This window comes from Hermetia illucens, chromosome 4 (genome assembly GCF_905115235.1).
Source record: "Hermetia illucens chromosome 4, iHerIll2.2.curated.20191125, whole genome shotgun sequence".
Taxonomy (NCBI): domain Eukaryota; kingdom Metazoa; phylum Arthropoda; class Insecta; order Diptera; family Stratiomyidae; genus Hermetia; species Hermetia illucens.
The window spans coordinates 90391011-90408709 of record NC_051852.1 but is presented as its reverse complement, the minus strand read 5'-3'; the positions used below and the strand labels follow the sequence as shown (position 1 = coordinate 90408709).

The 17699-nt window shown below is 45.5% G+C and overlaps 1 protein-coding gene across 1 annotated transcript in view; it reads right to left on the bottom strand.

Annotated features, from left to right (window-relative positions):
- LOC119653998 overlaps positions 1 to 6461 on the bottom strand; it is a 77495-nt gene extending 71034 nt beyond the window's left edge. Inside the window, exon 1 of the mRNA XM_038059159.1 lies at positions 5969 to 6461. Coding sequence (XP_037915087.1) covers positions 5969 to 6408 — 440 coding nt within the window. The 5' untranslated portion in view covers positions 6409 to 6461. The remainder of the gene's footprint in view (positions 1 to 5968) is intronic.
- Between the last annotated feature and the right edge of the window lie 11238 nt (positions 6462 to 17699).

The window sequence follows — 17699 nt, the reverse complement described above, 5'->3', positions numbered from 1 at the left end:
GCGAGTATGGTAGAAATTGTACTATCACTAAAAACGTTATAATTGGTCAACTTTTTTGGTTTTTGTGCAATTTCACTGCAATCTAAGACTTTGAATGTCAGTTTTATACTAAAGTGAGTAGCCCGACATTAAGCATACACGTTACAAGCATGGTTCAAATATTCCTATATAAAAACATTCATGTCTAAATCGTCCAGCTCCTGGTTGCTCTTCCAAGCCAAGCCTCAGCTCTAAACCTCCGGCGCCAGTTTACCGCTAGCGGAATTAACATCTGCCAGCGCTATTCGTATGTGTCTCCTTGATACGTCGCTGAAAGCTTTCGAAGCGGATGCTTCACTAGCACAAAACAGTCTCATCTTGACCTTGATGTTGAGATAAAGCAGCGAAAGCGGATCTAACACTATCAACGCGTCGAGCAACATCCAGTTCTGTGCCACCGTCAGCAGAAACCATATTTCCTAGATATATACATTGATCGACCCTTTCGATGGTTTGCCCATTAATGCAGGAAAATGCGATGATCCATGACACTACCAGTGCTTATCTTCAATCCAAATCTACTTACTTCTCATTCTAAATCGAAAACCATCTGGGTCAAGCCCATGATCCAGTGAAAAAGTAAACCGATATTGTCAGCGTAGTCGAGGTGTTTAAGAAAAGATATCACATTCCATTGAACTCCTTCATGTTCTCCGGACAAGACAACATGCAGAACGTCACCAACAACAAGAAGAAATAATATCGATGACAAGATGTAATCCTGACGGACTCTGCTTTGGACCTCAAATTCCTCTGAGATTTTAACTCGAGCACGTGTCAATTTGAACTTCATAAGTTGCGCTTGAAGGCACGATGATCGAGGGCGTAGAGCGTCAGCCTCTCAATTTCGCTACACTAGATTCGAATCCCAGTCGTCGTGGATGCCTTTGTTCGTCTTGATTATTACCCTGATTTGACTCAAGTACTCATTTTCAGCCGAATCGACTGCTATCCGACATCCAGTCACGATACCAAGTCCCTCTGCAACTAGTGAGATTTGAACCGCGACCTTCTGCTACGAGAGCCCAGCGCTCTAACAACTTGAGTCATCCGGACACGGACGTTATCACTTGCACAGCATCAAGTGGGATGATAATGAAGGTGAAGCACAGCCTGTGGATGCCATCTACTACCCTAAGAAGTAAACACACCAAATGCAATAATATAAATCAACAAAGAGCAGGTGAAGCGCACATCTAAATTCTCCCAATGTACTACCACTGAACCGTAGTGTGTTGATGTAGTCAACGCGAAAACCAGCCTGCTTTTTGCCGATAAATCCTTCGAGGTGTTCTTTAATGCATTCCACGATTATTTTATCTTTGCGACAGCGAAATTTAAACGGAACAATATTTCCGGACGATTGGAAATAGCAGATCTAAATAAATTTCAGGTGCAGTGATAAATATAATAACTCTCCGAGAAGACTCAAATCCAGCGACTTTAGTTCGTGTGAGTGTTAAGTATTTAACCAATTTTATTTTTGAATTTAACTTTATTAATTAAACACTTTGTTAATTGACATTGTAACGATATTTTTAGTTTTAAGTCACGAGTTCAGAGTTGGAAACCTCATTTCCATAACGTTAGAGGCAGAAGAGAAGTCTCGCTTCATCTGTTTCTTTTCTGCCCCTAACTCATGGCACACTTTTCTCGCCGGTCCTCCACTCCCGTGGCGTGCTACGCAAAGTGGATAGATCCGCGCCATCTATTCGCTCGCACTCGCAACATTCGAAATAAATTTCGAATGCTGCGAATCCTGCCGCGCCACATCACTCCGCCCCCAGATGAAACCTAGGGGTTTCGGCGACTGATCCCCGAACTTCGTTCGCCGTTAATCCACAAAGCGGACACGACGTTGCTTCGGGGCGCACGCGAGTTTCAGCCTGGACAAAGAGACCGCCTTTTTGTGACCACCGATCTCGAGCTGGAAGAAATGTTCTCCCCGCTCGAGAACGCGGTACGGGCCCTCATATGGAGGCTGCAGCGGCTTCCGGACGGCATCCGTCCTGATCAGCACATGCGTGCATGTGTCCAGTTCCTTGGGCGAACAAGCAGGTATGGACGAGTGTCGAGTGGGTGGTGGCGCTTTGATGCGTCGGAGATTGTCCCTCAGCAGACGCACCAACCCCGACTCCGTGAGACCCGATCTCTTGTCGAAGACCGGATCGCTTGGGAGTCTCGGGTTCTCCCCGTATACCAGCTCCGCGGGGCTGGCAGCAAATTCCTCTCGGCGGGTTGTTCGAAGGCCGAGTAGGACGAGAGGCAAGACTTGAGTCCAGGACGGGTCGTCGCGTGCCATAATGGCGGCTTTCAGCGTCCGGTGCCAACGTTCTAGCATCCCATTGGACTGCGGGTGGTATGCAGTAGTCCGCTGGCGTTTAAAACCAAGGAGTTTGCCTAACTCGGAGAAAAGGGTGGACTCAAATTGCATTCCCTGGTCAGTGATGACCACTGCAGGGACGCCAAAGCGAGGTATCCACTCTCGACAGAGGGCTTCAGCACATGATTGCGCCGTAATGTCTTTCAGAGGTATTGCCTCAGGCCACCGCGTGAACCTGTCGATGATTGTGAGGCAATACTTATAACCGTGCGAGTCTCGCAAAGGCCCTATTATGTCGAGGTGTATGGTGTGGAAACGCTTGGTAGTGCGGGGGAATGAGCCCACTTCTTTCCTTACATGCCTGGAGACTTTACACTTTTGGCATGCGATGCACTCTCTGGCCCAGGAATTGATATCCTTGTTCATGGAGGGCCAGAAGTATTTTCCGGTGACTAACCGGTTTGTTGTCCTGATGCCGGGGTGCGCCAAGTCGTGAACTGCGTGGAACACTTCCTTGCGAAATGTGGCCGGAATGTATGGCCGAGGTCCCTTTTCCGAGTCTTCGCAGCAGAGCGAGAGGTTTAAGCCGAAGATGGGCAACTCCCGAAATTTGTATTTGGGGTTGGACTTGAGGCTCTGAAGTGCTGCGTCATCCACTTGCGCCTTGGCAATAGCCGAGAAATCGAGTGAGGCGGGGATGTTAACTTCGGAGACACGAGACAAAGCGTCAGCAACAATGTTGTCCTTCCCGGACACGTGCTGGATGTCTGACGTGAACTGGCTTATGAAGCTCAGGTGTCGAAGCTGACGAGGGGACGCTTTGTCGGGCTTCTGTTTCAAAGCGAACGTGAGAGGCTTATGGTCCGTGAACACTGTGAACGGCCTGCCTTCTAGGGAGAAACGGAAGTATTTGATGGACAGGTATGCGACGAGCAGTTCGCGATCGTAGGTGCTGTAGTTCCGTTGAGCGGGATTCAACTGCTTCGAGAAGAAGCTCAACGGCTGCCAAACTTGGTCCACCTTTTGGTGAAGGGCAGCACCTACTGCGATGTCAGAGGCATCAACAAAAACGGCTAGGGGTGCATCTTGCAGAGGGAATGCCAAGAGTGTAGCGTCAGCCAGTTGTTGACGGGATTTGTCAAACGCGCAGATAGCCTCTTCAGACCACACGATCTCTCGTGTGTCCTTAGTTTTGGGGCCAGACAAGTACGCGTTCAAAATGGACTGGAGATGGGCGGCCTTGGGCAGGAAACGACGGTAGAAGTTCAGCATGCCCAAGAACCTCCTCAACTCCCTCACTGTCTTTGGACGCGGGAAGCTTGTTATCGCTTGCACCTTGTCTGGGTCGGGCTGTATTCCTTCAGGGGAAATGAAATGGCCGAGGAATCTCACCTGTTGTTGAAGGAATTTGCATTTCTCAACGTTTAGGACTAAACCGGCCTCAAGGAGACGTTGAAAAATACACTCGAGATGGGCTAAGTGCTCAGACTCAGTGGAAGAAGCGACCAAAACATCATCCAAATATACGAAACAGAACTCGAGGTTTCGCAGGACTGAGGGAATGAACCTTTGAAAGGTTTGCGCCGCATTGCACAATCCGAAAGTCATCCGGGTGAACTCGAAGAGTCCAAAGGGTGTGCATATTGCCGTCTTTGGAATGTCTTCAGGAGCTACTGGGATTTGGTGATAAGCCTTGGTTAAGTCCAAGGTCGAAAAGATGCGGCAATTCGCGAGGTGATGCGCAAAGTCGTGGATGAGTGGAATTGGATATCGGTCAGGAACAGTCTGTGCATTTAGCCTTCTGTAATCCCCACATGGGCGCCATTCGCCGTTTGGCTTAGGGACCATATGCAGTGGGGAAGACCAACAGCTGTTTGAGGGCCTGCAGATACCCTGTTGAACGAGTTGTTCAAACTCTTTCCGTGCAATTGCCAGTTTCTGAGATGGTAGAGGACGCACCTTCGAGAAGATCGGGGAACCAGTAATGATAATGTGGTGCTGCACATTGTGCTTCACTGGTTTGGAGAGACTACAGTTGGTAGTAATCTGGCTGAACTTTTGGAGAAGTGCCCGAACACGAGAGTCGGTAATGTCTTCTAAAAGAACGGAAAGATTATTGCCTGGGTGCCATATGTCCCGACGAATTAAGGTTGGTCGTGGAATCTATAAGAGACTTGTTTTGCAAGTCCACCAGCAATCCATAGTGACACAGGAAGTCTGCGCCTAGTATGGGGAAGCTGACATCCGCCAGGATGAAACGCCACGAAAACGTCCTACGCAAGCCAAGACTCACGTCCACTTGCCTATACCCGTACGTGTTTATGCGGGAAGAATTTGCTGCCGCAAGTTTGAGCGGTTGAGGGAAAAGTTGATGTTGCCGAGGTACGGGAAGAACCGAAACCTCCGCACCAGTATCGATGAGGTAGCTGCGTCCGCTGAGGGGGTCGAAAATAGTTAGGCGACGTGGCGCTGCGTTCTGGGTGGCCGCCGCCAAGACCACCCGCGGACCTAGTTTTTTGCGGTAGGAGAGAATCTACACGGTAGCGTACATCTTGTCGCTTTATCCCCGAATCTGCGGTGGTACCAGCAAATCCCTTGGTCCGTGGACTGTCTTGACGACCTGCTACCTGATCGCCCTTTTCGGGTGGCAGATAGCGAGCGTGCTCGCGATCTGGCGCCCGAACGCTGAGCGTCCAACGTCGCCCGCATCTCGGCCACACTGGCTGTTAAAGCGGCAATCTCGCGCCTCAAGTCACCCACCTCATCCGACGGTGGTTGAACGGCCGCCAAGGTTGGGCGTACGTACACCTCCTGCACCTGGTCGGCCGTCGCTGCCAGTTCCTCCAAGGAACCGGAGACGCAAGCGAGGATCGCCTGGGTGCCCTCCGGGAGCCGACGCAGCCAGAGCGACTTGATCAGGTCGTCGCCGATCTTGCTCCCACCCAATTGCCTCATTTCACGAAGCAATTGGCTGGGAGTTCGATCACCCAACGTTAAACCCGCCAGCAAGTGGTCTAATTTTGCCGACTCGCTTGCCGACAGGCGCCTGATCAACTCGCTCTTGAGCTGCACGTACGATGCCGACTTCACTACGTCGGACACCAGAAGTATGGACTCTTCGTCCAGGCCGACCACCGCGTAGTTGAAACGGGTCGCGTCCGATGTGATGCCGGACATTTGGAACTGTGCTTCCAAATGCACGAACCACAGCTCGGAGTTCCGCCGCCAAAACGGAGGAACGCGTACGGCGAGGGCGGTCACTTGCGGGTCCGATGGGCCTGCCGCGTCTTTATTGTCAAACGACATTTTTCTTACCGAGAAGTACGAGATTGAGATGCAAACGCGGTGAGTTTATACTGAAACGCGGTGAACTTTACACCGACACGGCAGGCCGCACCCACAAATGCACGCACGAAACGAGAAAAAACGACGACCGAAGCGGACGCTCTCCAGCGCAGACCAAAAACACCACCAATGAAATGGAGAACTCGCGATGCTAAACACCTCCACGCCGTCTCTTGCAGCGGTTTCAATTTTTTATTACTACTTTTTAACTTTTAATATATTGAACAATAATTTCACTTAAGTATAACTTTCAAGCCGAGCTGGGGTCCTCCTCGACGGCGGCGCTGGTCGAATTTGTCGGCTGTAGCTGCGGCGTTGGCGGTGCTGGGGACGTCCGTTTGCTGCTGTTGTTGATCGTTGTGGTGCTGGGCTGGGGGAATGTATTCAGGCTGTTCGACGTCTTCGATGTGCCGAATTGGCTTGAACTCGCTCACGTCGCGGAGCTCAGTGAAATCCAATGGAGGCTGCTTGTGCGGAGTCGCTGTCCAAAAGGATACCAGCCACCGGTTTCCTGTGTGGCGATCCTTCCAATAATGACGGTGCTTCGAGCAACAGGTGCAGATCGCGTTCAAAACCAGCAGGAAAACGCCCAACGCGGTGCAGACAGCGATGGTGGCGTAGAACGGCGAGAAGTTCCCGTAAATGTATGACTTGAAGTACGGACTGTCGAGATACGCTCGGCGCTCTTCAATTGTTGACATAGCTGTTGCCAATAAACAATCACTTATCTCATCGCTGTTCACCGAAAGGTACTGTGTAGAGAAAGTTTTCTCGCGTTTTTTCTTGCCTCTGCTCCGACTCGGGATGTGGAGATGCGACACGTTTTCGTGATGTTTACAACGGCACTCCACACTCAACTGTAGATGCGAACGCGTGAAAATCGCTTGCCGTACGGTCTACTGATGTTTTTGATGGATTTCTCAGTCTTTGGAAGTTCTATTTCTGCCGTGTTGCTCGGACGAATTTTGTCGTTAATAGAACTTCACCAATGGCGGCGATGGCGGACAATTTGTCACTTTTTTAATATCGGGGTCACCAATTAAGTATTTAACCAATTTTATTTTTGAATTTAACTTTATTAATTAAACACTTTGTTAATTGACATTGTAACGATATTTTTAGTTTTAAGTCACGAGTTCAGAGTTGGAAACCTCATTTCCATAACGTTAGAGGCAGAAGAGAAGTCTCGCTTCATCTGTTTCTTTTCTGCCCCTAACTCATGGCACACTTTTCTCGCCGGTCCTCCACTCCCGTGGCGTGCTACGCAAAGTGGATAGATCCGCGCCATCTATTCGCTCGCACTCGCAACATTCGAAATAAATTTCGAATGCTGCGAATCCTGCCGCGCCACAAGTGCATTAATGGCCGACATGATTCCTCTCTTGGTGGTGGTCAAAGGGTAGTACAGGTCCCAGGGCGAAACGTGGACTAGTACCCACAGGAGACGCGTTGGACAGGACCGGTTTCCTGGAGAAGAACCACTACACCATATATTATAGTGCCCATCCAGTAAACCATGTGCTCGGAGTAAGTTTCTTAGTCAGCCAAAAAATGAAACCTGCTGTTATCGGCTTTGAAAACATAAGCGACCGGCTATGCACTCTGCGCTTGCGAGGTAAGTCTAGAAATATCAGCCTCATTAACGTTCACGCCCCTACAGAGGAGAGTGCAGAGTCGGCGAAAGATATCTTCTACGAAGCAAAAGAACGAACCCTCGAAGCCTATCTCAGATATGATATCAAAATCATACTTGGGGATTTTAACAGCCAACTAGGGAAGGAGCCTGTATTCAGGCGATACGTTGGCTCCCATAGCTTACACCAAAATACAAATGATAACCGACTGCGGATTATTCAATTAGCAGGGTCACACGAAATGGTTGTTGGAAGTACCTGGTTTGCGCGGAAAGCGGTCCACAAACACACATGGGCCTCTCCAGACGGGACCACTTTCAACCAAATTGACCACGTCTTCATCGAACGCCGCCACCTCTCAGTCATAATGAATGTCAGAATATATAGGGGGGCCAATATAGACTCGGATCACTATCTCGTTGGCATTTTGTTCCGTGCTCGAATAACAACACCACCTAGAATCCCCTCCGACAATCAGGTGAGAGTGAACACTGAAGCTATCCATAACACAGCCCTCCGTGACACCTATAAGAGGGAAATGGATGCCGGAAATGCCGCAGTCAACAGAGGACCTGGAGATGAAGCATCAACAAATGATCTTCACAATCACCTCAAGAACTTTACCATGGATACGGCCACAAAGATGCTGGCCCCAACCGCAAAAGGAGTCGGAACAGCTGGTTTGATGATGAATATAAGCTAGCAACGGAACGGAAGAATGCCGCATACCGAGTAATGTTGCATTCCCAAAGAACGCGGGCACGCGCAGGGACTTATCACGAACTCCGTCGAGAGGAGAAGCGACTTCACACACGAAAAAGGAAGCCTGGCAGAACCAACAGGTCTGTGAACTAAAAAAGTACATGGAGCAACTGCACCAGGCACGCAAGTTTTACCAACAAGTCAGCAGGATGAAGCCTTATACAGCTCGATGTTCATCCTGCCGAGACAAAAAGTTAAATCTGATTCCCGACAGAGTGGGCATATTGGAGCGATGGGTTAAGTACTTTGACGAGCTACTGAACAACCAAAACATCGGCGAGTTGGAGGTCTCGCCAACTGAAGACTACGGACAAATACTGCCACCACCAAGTTTAGGAAAAACAGTCCGTACAATTCATCGGCTAAAAAATCATAAGTCGCCAGGAGCCGATGGAATTACAGCCGAATTGGTTAAATATGGAGGCGACCAATTACACCAAGTGGTTCATCAACTTGTGCTCAAGGTATGGGACAGCGAATCAATGCCTGACGATTGGCAACGAGGTATTATCTGTATCATACATAAAAAGGGAGATATCACACAGTGCAGCTGAGTACCATCTATAAGATATTCTCCACTATCTTGCTAGGCCGGATAGCCCCATACGCCCAGAATATCATTGGCCCATACCAAAGAGGCTTCACTCCAGGCAAATCAGCAACAGATCAGATTTTCTCTCTGCGGCAAGCGAAGGAAAAACTGTTGGAATATAGACAACAGTTGCACCATCTTTTCATCGACTTTAAAGCGCCTATGAAGGCATAGCCAGGGTGAAACTGTACACGGCCATGAAACGACGAAATTGGCAAGACTGATTAGGCTGACCCTGACCAATGTTCGAGGCCAGATAAAAGCAGCAGGATCACTCTCAAGACCATTCTACATCAACAACGGTTTACGACAAGGGGATACCCTATCATGCGCCCTCTAATCTGGCCCTCGCGAAAGTTATCCGTTTTGCTGAGGTAAATGCAAAAGGTACGATCCTCTTTAAGTCCACCCAACTACTGGCCTATGCTGACGATATCGACATCATGGGAAGAACCACCCGAGACATACAAACTGCCTTCATCCAGATCGAGCAAGGGGTGATTGGCGCGAGATCTTGGACTGCACATCAATGAAGGCAAGACAAAATATATGGTGGCAGCGTCAGCACCGAAGACGAACCAACCAACAACATCAAACCACACTGGTCAAACAGGAAGAATAAGGATAGGAGAATACAACTTTGAAACCGTTGATAATTTTTCCTATCTAGGGTCGAAATCACAACCGATAACAGCTACGATGATGAAATGAATGAAAAAAACGGTTGTTATCAGCCAACAGAGGCTATTTCAGCTTATAAAAACTGTTCCGCTCGAAACGTCTCACCATAGGGTCAAAGCTCTTACTGTACAAGACAATGATCTTGCCAGTCCTCATGTATTCCTCGGAAACTTGGGTTCTTAGCAAGAAAAATTGCGAACTCTTAGCCTCGCTCGAGAGAAGAATCCTCCGAAGAATTTTTAGTCCCCTACATGAGGATGGACGATTCCGTAGTCTACATAACGACGAAATCTATGGGTGATACCATAACCGTCAGGTTGTGGATAAAATGCGGCTCAATAGGTTACGGTGGGCGTGTCACTTAATCCGTATGGATGAGTATGATCCCACCCGGAAAGTCAATAAGGGCAATATCTATAGTAGAAAAAGAAGACGAGGCAGACCCTGCCTAAGATAGAGCGATGGCATAGGTCAGGACGGCAGACAGCTTTTAGGGATATCGAATTGGTGGACCTCGGCGCAAAACCGGGATGTCTGGAGTTCCTTATTAAGGTAGGAGTTGCCCGTCATGGTGGATGAGAATTCGACCTTTAACGCCCTTCTCAGGACAATCTTCCATTTTTCCATCATACTTTCTACACTTCAGAAATCATTGTGTTCGCGTCATCTTCTGCTTTCCTGACGAGTGCAGTAATAAATTCCCTGTTGTCACGGCGCACACTATCTTCAACTTTCCGGGATTCGGCACGATATGGGAATTTGAGCGCCACGCGCCCCCATCGCGAAGTGGCGGCCATGATACGTAAGCAAAGGTAAGCAACCAAGCGTGATTCCTTTCGAGGCCGATGTCAGCGCGTCTCCTGCCGCGCACATCCAGTAAATAACTCTTAAATCTACTGCTAATCGTAAAGTAGTCAACCTAATTGCTCGTATGGTGCCGGTCAGTTGAAACACAAGTGGTCTCAGATTACCCATCACTTTTATAATGCCACCTTTAGGAAGCCTCTTCTCAACTGTGTGTAATTACATCCTTCTCCACTATACCGAAAGTCTACATTGATTCAAAGCAGTGTACAATTGTGAGGCTCCATGACCTGGTCCTGAATCTTCCAGTCAAAACCCGGTCAGAGGACGGCTACCAAGTCAAGAGAACACAATTTTCACCGTCAGAGACAACCCATCACCAGATTCATATTGGCTACCGCAAGAGGGAGAGGAGTACTCCTCAGAGTTCCACCATCCTACTACGCTTAAATTTAGAATGTCCAGCTTATATCATTGGAATTTTCGCTCGAATTGGAGAAAACGAAAATTCTGGGAACCACCGAAATTGCTGCCGAGGAACATGCGCACAACCAATTGTAGTCCGATAGCTGAAGGTCTTTTGCGTGAGGGCACTCTCTATTCGGAAATCCATTCTTCGCGACAATACCTTAGAACTATGTTGCCAATGGTTGTGATCTGCTGCTAAAACATAATAGTGACATCATAAACGACTTTTAAATGATACGTAGATCGTATGCTCTAATTTGTTATCAAACAACGTAGAAACATTCTAATTTATACCATCCATAATCATCCTGTCAATTTTGGGATGCTGACATATCACCAAAATATGCTTAAACAAGTAAATAGTTTTAAATAAATACTTTTACCCATATGTACATAGGAGGATCACATTTGGTCAAGTATTTCAGTGTAAATGACGCAACCCATTCATCCCAGGACACCGCGGCATAGCGTACAATAAATTAAATTCGTCCCACATCATGTAACAAACAAAACGAGTGACGTTAAATGAAAGCAATGAAAAGCCTAGTTTTCCCTATTCAAATATTCATACATACGCATTCGGTGGTGGATTCTGAAAGCGTTTTGTAGCAATGATTAAGTATTTATATCCAACACTTTGACAACAATTGCAGGATAAAAAGGATTCGAATAAATACATGAATGGAAGAATGTTTTTTGCATGAAATCGCTGTCGCTAATGGAATTCCACTTAAGTGGGACACATCCTAGGTGCGGAGTCGGGTTTATTTTATCCAATTGTATCCGGATTTCATCCTATTTAGAATTATTTACTGGAATTTTCTAGGAGTTTTTGTGGGGAAATTCCTACAAATATTCTTAGAAAGAACTGTCAAAAGGTTGGAACTTTCAAAAGGTTGGGTCCTTGGTTCAATCAATATGGCATCCATTCAGTTAACTCAGCTATAATTTATTACATATTTATAACAAATTATAAACAAGTCGGAATAGCGGAAACTGGACGCTCCAGCTATAAACGCTTTGTGTTCATCTTGTGTAAGGAATTTCCTGTGTACATCTTTTCATTCGTACATAGCTAAAAATTCAAAATATTCCTTGATACAAAATATTCAACTCCGTCGTTTATATGAATTCGCTTTATATGATCACGACATCATACCCGTCTCAGATAGCGATGAAAACACGTCTCAAATAGAGGTAAATTCAAGTGAAACACAAAATTTTGATCTTCTTTGACTTTGCTAATAATAGTTGCATTTTTTCATACTTTCCAAAATTGTATATTACATTATTACTTATGATGGTACCAAATTCTGTACTAGGAAGAACTTAAGGGGAGTTTTCAGGTAAATTTCCAAAATATGACATTATGCTTTTATCAACTTTATTTCAACAGGTATCGGAGTGAGATGTATTTCTATGCCTAGAATTTGTATAGGTGCACCATCGTGTTTTCAGACTTTTTGGTTGGATAAGTTCTGAGAACGAAATCTGCTACACTTTTTGGGGCACATATTTTTTTGGCCCTCACTATGCATTATGCCTGCCCCAACATCAGAAGTAAGATCATTTTCGAAAAGTACTAATCGCGCCCTTTCATTTCCCCACATGACCATGTTCTGTAAAAAGAAATTTACTCCCCCCGTTCACATGTATGGGAAGCCGTCCTTAAACTCAACCCAAAATGACGTCACTTGCTGTATGTAAAGGAATTTACAGACCACATGTTCTAACCAAATTGTTGTGCCAATAGCCTGAGCCGTTTCCGAAAAAATCAGGTATGACACAAAATCTTGAAAACGAAAATATGGAAATTTCCTGAAAAAGTATTTTTTCTCCTTTTGCTGGTTGCCCGCTTTAGTGAATCTTTCTTAAAAAATGCAATATTTGGTTTTCATAATACCTAACTGATTATCCAGTCAAACGAATCGATATTGATCGGACTGATCGAAAAAACAATTCAGTTAAATAGTGAGATAGCGCGGTCATTCTGATGGGTATACCTTCACAACCATTCCTAAACAGTATACCGGTCAGTGTAAGTATAATATTAGTAAAAGTCGATGGCAGCAATTAAAAATAAAATTGATTAGCCCATTACCAAAACGATAATATCTTAGAAGGACCGCCGACGAAGAAAAAGCCAACATCGAGCTCCATCGTACCTAAAATAATCATTAAGCATTAGCTAAACAGCAACCATTATAAATGCCTGAGAGAAATAGGGTAAGTTCTAAAATGACGCCTATTCGTGCTTTTGAACCCGCATAGTACTACTACTAAAAATACCATTGCCAAATGCGCAACCACAAAATTAGCAAGTAAATCCTCCCCACAAATAAAGTAGACGAACTGCCATTAGAGATGGGTCGCTAACACAAAGGAGACGGCAGCCACAGATTAGATGGGTGCCCCAAAGCACAGGATAAAAATTGAACTATGAAACAAGTAACAACAAGTAAATAGCTCATAAACTGCCGCAAATCATCTTGCTTTGCGAAAATTATGGTGTCTAAAGGAAAGCCCCCCGATCCTGGACCATCCCAATCACGGCGAATGACTAAAACCCTTTCATCAACCTTCAATGTTGCTTGTCGTTCGTTAATATTGTTCATAGTTGCAATTGAAACCTCCCGCACAAAGTGTATCCAAGTAGGCCATTCTAAACTTCCGTCAGTTCGCTAAGCGTATTGAACACATTGATTAATCAGCTGGTATCCAACCACACAATAGAATTTTTGAGTTATACATCAATTCTTGAGAGACACAACTTCGAATGGTTTCTCAATGAATACCATTCACAAATAATGTTCATGCAAAAAACTTTTGGAGATGCCTCTTTTTAAGGTTTTGTGTGAAACAAAACCTTATAGAATCGAGTCGAAGTCTGTCTGTCTTTTTTTTTGTCATCGTTAGAAGGTGGAAAGGTTCAAAACCTACCACTGGCTCCTGCCATGCAGTTATGTGAGACTTCTACTCACTAAAAGCACCTCCTTCTTCTTCCACTCTCCCCACGGGACTGCTATAGGAATTGCATCGCGGGGCTGCATCAGTTCTTAACTGCGGCTCATTATTGTTCGCTCCCTTTCTTGCTTTCTGTTGCTTTAGCTGTTGATGAATCGTTTTCAGCTCAATTACCACTTGCTCCCAAGCCTGGTGTGCTGTAAACCTTGGGCACTCAAATACAACATGCTCCGCATTCTCAGCCACGTCTTGGGCAGCATGGTGACTCGTGAGGTCTACTACCGATTGTAATTCTCCCCTCCGACAGGTGTTGGCTCCCCCAGAGTTCGCAAGTACGACATTTAAACGCGAGAATGTGTCTAGCAGTATTTGCCCCCTTGCATTTGTTTTTCTGCTTCCCCATTCTTCTGCCCATGAGTTGAAGTCGGCGGCAATTATTAGTTTCTCAAGAAACAAAGTGAATTCCTCCAGAGTGAGGCTGGGGGCTGCGTAACAACTATAGATATATCCTGTCTTAGGACGTGTAAATCCGTTCTCTGGATGTTTTTTCACATCTTCTATAGCACGACTTCCGCAGCTCCATATCGCGACTTTGCTGTTTTTATCAGCTACCCATACTCCACTACGCAGATTTTCATAATGTTCGCATACAATAGCTATGTCGACATTATTTTCGAACACGCTCTGGGAGAGCTGGTCTTGGGCCGCTCGACAGTGATTCAGATTTAGTTGCATAAACTTCATATGTGCTTATTTATGAACGCCTTTCTGAACACTGGGCATTTACTGCTTCCCGCAATGTGGGCGCTGTCGCGATTTTTCGTTTCGACACAGAACACGCATTTGGACTTTCCGTCGCAATCCTTCGCAAAATGACCTTGTTCTCCACACTTGCGGCACAGACTAGATCTGTCTTGTGAGCTGGTACAGGCTTTCGCAATGTGGCCGAACTGCCGGCACTTAAAACATTTATGTCTGTCTGTCCGTCTGCCTGTCTGCTTGTCTGTCGCACCCGATTTATTCGGAAACGGGGGGGGGGGGGGGGGCTCCCCATGCATATGAAACGAGGGTACAACAGTTTTTTTCATAAAATGTGGCCATTTCAAATGAAAGGGCTCAATTAGTACTTTTCGAAACTGGTTCCACATCTGATATGGAGTGAAACATAGGAGAGTGGAGACTCAAAATATGACCCCCAAAAAGTATAACAAGTTTCGTTCTCAGAACCTATCCAACCGAAAAATCTGAAAAAAAATCCCAGTGGTGCATCTCTACAAAATCTAGGCCTCAAAATACATTCGGTACCTTCACAAATAAAGTTAATAGTTGTATATTTACACATTTTAAAAACTTACCCGGCAACCCCCCTTATGTTCATCCCAGAAGTACAAGGGGGACGGGAATAAGGGATAACATAATGCACAACAGTAGAAAATCCAACTATTACTAACAAAGTTATAGGGGGTGAAACTTTGCCGTTTTTCGTGAATTTTTTGTATTCTGCAACCTGCATGACGTCATCATCACACATCAAACCACACCGAACGGAGTTCGTATGAATAGGGTCGGAAAGAATTATTTTGTTTTAGTTTTTTAGTCATCTCTATATGAATATCAATTACTCTAAACAGTCGTGTGTTTATGTAGGTATATAGTATATGTGTGCTAATTCAGATAGATATATTTGTACATTAAACCAATCGTATTTAATATACGTGCTATATATGTACATATGTATGCTTTTTTGCGCGAAGTAAATCGAAAATATGCGTACGATCAATTTATATACGTGCATATGTATACATGTCCAGTATTCGGAAATAAGCAGTTTGTTTGTTTAGGGTGAGGATAATATCTATAGCTGTAATATGTGCCGCATGCCTTGTAATTTGGGACGATATGAAGAAATATGTTGGATTTGTAACTATATACGGATAGAAAAATGTGCGTTGCAGTTTCTTCCATAAGATGAACACAAAACCTTTATACCCGAAGCGCGACTTGTCTAATGTGGTTCTTGAAGGGTCAAAGAAAAGGATAGCAAGAGCAAAGCTCAAACCAGAAAAATATAACTGAAATTCATTTTAACTATAATTCAGATCAGAGAGAAGGCCCACAAAAATAAAAGAAAACTATTTCTAAAAAAAATATTACCAATGCACAAGCTTAAGATAAATGGAGGAAACTCCGCCAGTTGGGAAAGGCGGAGAGATAGATAGCCTTAGTCTGAATGATTGAAGGGTAGGTGGGGAAAGTGCAGAAATCTTGCAATCTTGCAGATTACTAATTGTGCAAGCTGTCGCCACATCTGGCAGTTAAATGGGGATATCCCTCGCTAAATTAAATGTGGATATCACACTGCTCCAATTGTTTCCCACTTGCTTTCCAGCAGAATATTTAAATATTTTAAATATTTTAATACTAGTGTTCAAGAAATCACATAAAACACCTTTCACTACAATTTAAAAGGAAAACTGTCTTTTTTTGTAACGATCTCCCGGTCTTAGTAAGTTCGTGGCTGGATAAAACGACTACTCCCTGTGACCGTTCTGGCGAGAAGGAAGAACCGTAAGACATCGGCCTCATGCCAGGCCGCCATTTGTACCGGTGGAGTTGTCCGACTTAGTGACTCGGTCAGACTCCAATGATGAACAGCACGACATCGAAACCGCTAATCATGAGGCAACTCCATGTCTAGGCGCAACGATGACAAGGAGCATGGTTCCGCCTCCTGTAGCTGTTCCGCCACAATTTGCAGCCACCACTTTAGCGATTTTGCGTAAGGTACGGATGAAGTGGACTGAGAATATGAACCTCTTTATCATTCACCCTTACTACAAAATAACAACGGCGAGGCCAGGTACAAGCCAGTACAACATTTTGCCGTCCCTTGTTGTGTAAGAGATTCGACGAGCGCTTCCTGCAATACACGCACGTAACTGAGTGCCAGAAAACGTGTTCAATTCGGGGTCATCGCGGAAACTGGTGACCAAAAGTCGATGGGGGCAGAAGTGGCAGCATCAACAACACCACGCCGCACTGCAGGCAACAGTTTCAGTACTCGACGAAGCACTCTTCCTCACCGTCCAGCTGAAGTGTCCGCTGAGGTTCGGAACGAATTCCAAAGAGACTGTATAGAATTTTCGGAAATGGATCCTTTGAATAGACCAAATATTCCCAGGCTTAATTCTATCTCAAATCAATGATGAATTTGGATCTCGACTGTGCGCTGATATTTGGCTCCTACAACTCCAATCATTTGTGTATTTAGGTGCAGTTGTGGCAATCAGATGCACGGTAAAATATTCGCTTTCGGGTTATTGATTTGAGTGACCGAAAAGATCCGTCATGGGAAATTCGCCTATAATGTCGGTGAGGCTCCCTAAAATTATTAGCACTGAAAATGCTAGGTTTATCGGAACTATGTCACCTCTAGTGAGACATCCTTGGTTGAAATCCTGGACACACTAAAGTGGAAACTGTCTGTCGTATGTCGTTGGTAGCGACGGTATAACGAAAGTCACTCCAGATGTGTTCAAAATGCAACGTAAGCAAGGAACCAGCGTTTCAACAAGTCACTTAACGAATGCCAACAGAGCGTTCAGACAATCAAGTTTTCGGTAACGGAAGCAAAAGGGTATTGGGGTAGAATCTGGTGATGATTGAGAGAATGGTTTTGCAATGAAATATGACTTCCATGTTGCCCATGCTCGAGTTGAAAGATGCTCCGCTGCCCGAATTTCTGCGACGTGTAAAGCTGATACTGAAATAGTAATCGTGAAATAGAATAAGTGCGTAGAGTCCATTCACTATCCCTTTGCTGGCTTATACATTCAGAATATTGTTGTGAACGAAAACTGAGCTGGCAGCGGCGGATACGGATTACTATGTTCAAATACCGAAAGCATAATCTAATCTCTGCCGTGGAGCTAATAAACCTGCCTCATGACATTTCGAAGCAGGTACATGGTTGTCGTAGCGGCTCAGCATCACCGCCAGGTCGACTCGCTACGCACTTATTTCTACAGTAAAGAGCAGCCAAGTCCCTTGCGTGTGGCTGTGGCAGACTGTGCACTAACTCCACTTA